Here is a 4,011-nt window from a genome sequence, read left to right on the forward strand (position 1 = left end):
CGCGACTAAAGGCCTTTGGGCACCTTTAGTCGCGGTTGGCCTGGCCAACCGCGACTAAAGCCCGCGAGCGCCCTGGGCCCAGGCATTTGGTCGCGGTTCATCTGTCGAACCGCGACTGAAGACTTCATTAGTCGCGGTTCCTACAGTTTCGCGACTAATGAGGCTGGACGGAAGCCTCTTTTTCTACTAGTGTCTGCGGCGGACAGCTTCTACTGGTCTCTAGTCTGTCCCATTCCAATTTACCTGCACGGTCTCAAAACAAAAGCCGAGTTCTCCGTCGATCATCATCAGCTTACATCTCCCTGCTAAAAGAAAAAGAAAAACTTACATCACTTGCGCACTCTCCCCATGCAGAAACGCCAGATATCGTTGTAGCTGGTAATTAAGCCGCGCAGTCGTGTAATCACGCCATTCGTCTGGCAACAAGACAAGGCGCGTGCGTGTGCGCGCACCAGATTAATGAAGTAGGCAAATTTTGACTAAGCGTTGGCAACAAATTTCATAAGCACGAGCCGCCGGCAGGCCGGCGGCTAAGAGATAAGGACGGATTTCATAAGCTAGTCCCATCCCGGGCAGGGCCGAAGGCTTGCGATCTTGGCACGACGTACCACCATGGATCAATAATGGGGTCACGCCGATGTCGACGACGGGATCATGATTATGGCGCAGGACACCCAAGAAATGGGAGTGATAGCTCGCAGGACACCCAAGGAATTAGCTACTAGCTAGAGGTAAGTGATTATGGCGCAAAAGCAGGCCGGCGTGGCGACGAGCGGCGGCCGCAAGGCCAAGCCGCACGCGGTGGTGGTGGTGTACCCGCTGCAGGGCCACGTCATCCCCGTGACGCACCTCGCGTTGCGGCTGGCGGCGCGGGGCTTCGCCGTCACGGTCGTCAACACGGAGGCCGTGCACGACCAGACGGCGCGTGCGCTCGGCGTCGACCCGGCCGGGCACGACTTCTTCGCCGGCGCGCGCGCGTCGGGGATGGACGTGCGCTACGAGCTTATCAGCGACGGCCTTCCCGTGGGGTTCGACCGGTCGCTGCACCACGACGAGTTCATGGGCTCGCTGCTCCACGCGCTCTCCGGCCATGTCGAGGAGGTGCTCGGCCGCGTCGTCGTCGACCCGGCCGCTACGTGCCTCGTCGCCGACACCTTCTTCGTGTGGCCGGCGACGCTGGCCAGGAAGTTCGGCATCGCGTACGTGTCCTTCTGGACTGAGCCCGCGCTCATCTTCAACCTCTACTACCACGTTCACCTGCTCACCAACAACGGCCATTTCGGATGCAACGGTGAAAAATACGATTTTTGGAATCCACTCCAATATGCTTATGTTTCAATTCAATAAAGTGCCACTAATATTTTTGCCAAGTACTCCCTCCGAAAAAATATAAGGGTGGTTAGATCACTAAAGTGAAGGAGTAGTAGTAAATTTGGCTGCTGCAAAATGGTTTGCCATGCCATCGATTTTGAAGTTTTTTTTCAGAGCCCCGGAAGGACACGATCACCTACATCCCGGGCGTGCCGGCGATCGAGCCGCACGAGCTCATGTCCTACCTCCAGGAGACGGACACCATCAGCGTTGTGCACCGCATCATCTTCAAGGCCTTTGAAGAGGCGCGCGGTGCCGACTACGTCCTCTGCAACACCGTGGAGGAGCTGGAGCCGTCCACCATCGCCGCCCTCCGCGCCGAGAAGCCCTTCTACGCCGTGGGGCCCATCTTCCCCGCCGGCTTCGCCCGCAGCGCCGTCGCCACCTCCATGTGGGCCGAGTCCGACTGCTCCCACTGGCTCGACGCGCAGCCGCCGGGCTCCGTGCTCTACATCTCCTTCGGGAGCTACGCGCACGTCACGAAGCAGGAACTGCATGAGATCGCGGGAGGAGTCCTGGCCAGCGGCGCGAGGTTCCTGTGGGTGATGCGACCGGACATCGTCAGCTCCGACGACCCGGACCCGCTGCCCGAGGGGTTCGGGGCCGCATCCGCCGGGCGCGGGCTGGTGGTGCCGTGGTGCTGCCAGGTGGAGGTCCTCTCCCACGCCGCGCTGGGTGGCTTCCTCACGCACTGCGGGTGGAACTCCGTGCTGGAGAGCGTGTGGGCCGGAGTGCCCATGCTTTGCTTCCCGCTGCTCACCGACCAGTTCACTAACCGGCGGCTCGTCGTGCGGGAGTGGCGCATCGGCGTGCCCATCGGGGACCGTGGCGCGGTGTTCGCGGACGAGGTGAGGGTGAGTATCGAGGGCGTCATGTCCGGGAAAGAGGGTGAGGAGCTCCGGGAGGCGGTGAAGAAGGTGAGAGCGACGCTCGAGGCCGCCACCGCGCACGGCGGGTCATCCCAGCGGAGCTTCAATGAGTTCGTCGATGAGCTAACGCACCGTTGCGGCAGATGTTAAGCTGAGCCGACCGATGGGCCAGAAGCGCGCATGTCGGGTGTTGGGGAAGTGGCCGCGAATAAGCGTCTTTGTACTCTTGTCTTGTGTGTAGTGTGTGCCCGGTCATTGACTCAGTGCTGTGTGGTGCAATCGGTAAGTGGTATAGATCATAAATGGACGTGGAATGTGATTCTATTTTGCGTAATGTCTTATGAAATCCTCATTTATATAGATTTCTATAACCTTCATGATATTATGGCGGTATGCATTGTTCTGATGCAGAGACCGGGGTAAACCCCCTTTTCGAAAAAAATAACCTTCATGATATCAAAGTCATAACATATAGTTCTACATATACTACTTCCTCCATAAAGAAATATAAGAGACTGTCTCAAAAAAATGAACATTTACTATTTCTCACTCCGTTTTTTCATGAGTTTCTTTTTTAGTTTTTTACATCTGTCGAGTCTAGTGTGTGCATAGTCATTGACTCAGTGTTGTGAAGTGTGATCTTGTTTTTTCCATATATGAGAATTGTCTAAAGTCAAATTTCATAGAGTTTGACCATAAAAATATCAACATCTATAATATTAAAGTTATACTCCCTCCGTCCCATAATATAAGAGCGTTTTTTACACTACACTAGTATAAAAACGTTCTTATATTATGGAACGGAGGGAGTATAATTTAAAAAATTAATTTTGTGATGCATCTAATGATACCTACTGATTTTGTACTGTGAATGTATTTTTCTTATAAAATTAGCCAAACTTTACGAAGTTTGACTTCGTCAAAACTTCTAGATGAGATTTGATAATGTTTCATTTAAGTCCATCTCCATTTGATCTGTTTTTGCCTTTTTTAAAACATAAGACTTTATTCATTAGAAATAACGGTTACATCGTTTGTAATAAAAGATACAATCTCATCCATAAGCTTCTCAAACCAGTCCCTACCGTTTGAAAATTTGTGCTTGATTTGTTGGTGCGAACCTTCCCGTCCAGCACCCACGTCCTATGCCTGTTTTTGGCTCGTGTCGGCCCATGTGCAGTCGTTGTTTCTACGTTTTTTGGCCCATTATCGCTCTCAGGGCTTGGGCATGTTATCCTTTTGTCCCCAAGTTGTTTGCCCCTTGGGCTGCCGAGTGGGAAGAGCAAGAGGAGATAAAAGGAGAGGCAATATCTACTAAAAAAAGGAGAGCCACTAGCTGATCTCGGGTCACCTACTAAGGGTAAGATCAAGGACCTGACATCCTCGACCCACCTAGGCCCCCCACACCATCCTTGTAAGGTTCCAAGACCGTAGTGGGCGGGAGTGCCCACGCTCTGCTTCCCGCTGCTCACCGACTAGGTCACTAACTGACAGCTCATCATGCGCAAGTGACGCGTCGGCGTGCCCATCGGGTACCGTGGCGCGGTGTTCGCCGACGAGGTGAGGGCCAGGATCGAGGGCATCATGTCTGGGAAAGAGGGGGAGGAGCTCCAGGAGGCGGTGAAGAAGGTGAGGGGGATGCTCGAAGTCACCACAACGCACGGCGGGTCATTGCAGCGGAGCTTCGATGAGTTCATCGATAAGCTAACGCGCGTGTTGCGGCGGATGTTAAGCTGAGCTGTCAACCGCTCGGGCAGAAGTGCCGCACGCA

At 54.0% G+C, this 4,011-nt stretch overlaps 1 protein-coding gene across 2 annotated transcripts in view; it reads left to right on the forward strand.

The window, feature by feature from the left end:
* The window catches only part of LOC119321560 (UDP-glycosyltransferase 86A1-like), a 17,791-nt gene extending 15,169 nt beyond the window's left edge, over positions 1 to 2,622 (forward strand). Inside the window, exons 1-2 of one of the 2 annotated variants that reach the window (XM_037595191.1) lie at positions 210 to 1,291; positions 1,486 to 2,622. In XM_037595191.1, the coding sequence (XP_037451088.1) occupies positions 742 to 1,291; positions 1,486 to 2,390 (1,455 nt within the window). In that variant the 5' untranslated portion in view covers positions 210 to 741 and the 3' untranslated portion in view covers positions 2,391 to 2,622. Of the gene's footprint in view, positions 1 to 209; positions 1,292 to 1,485 lie in introns of those variants that run through there. The other variant, XM_037595196.1, reaches the window with a different exon arrangement.
* The last annotated feature ends 1,389 nt before the right edge of the window (positions 2,623 to 4,011 follow it).

Source organism: Triticum dicoccoides, chromosome 1B (genome assembly GCF_002162155.2).
Source record: "Triticum dicoccoides isolate Atlit2015 ecotype Zavitan chromosome 1B, WEW_v2.0, whole genome shotgun sequence".
In the NCBI taxonomy this organism is placed as follows: Eukaryota; Viridiplantae; Streptophyta; class Magnoliopsida; order Poales; family Poaceae; genus Triticum; species Triticum dicoccoides.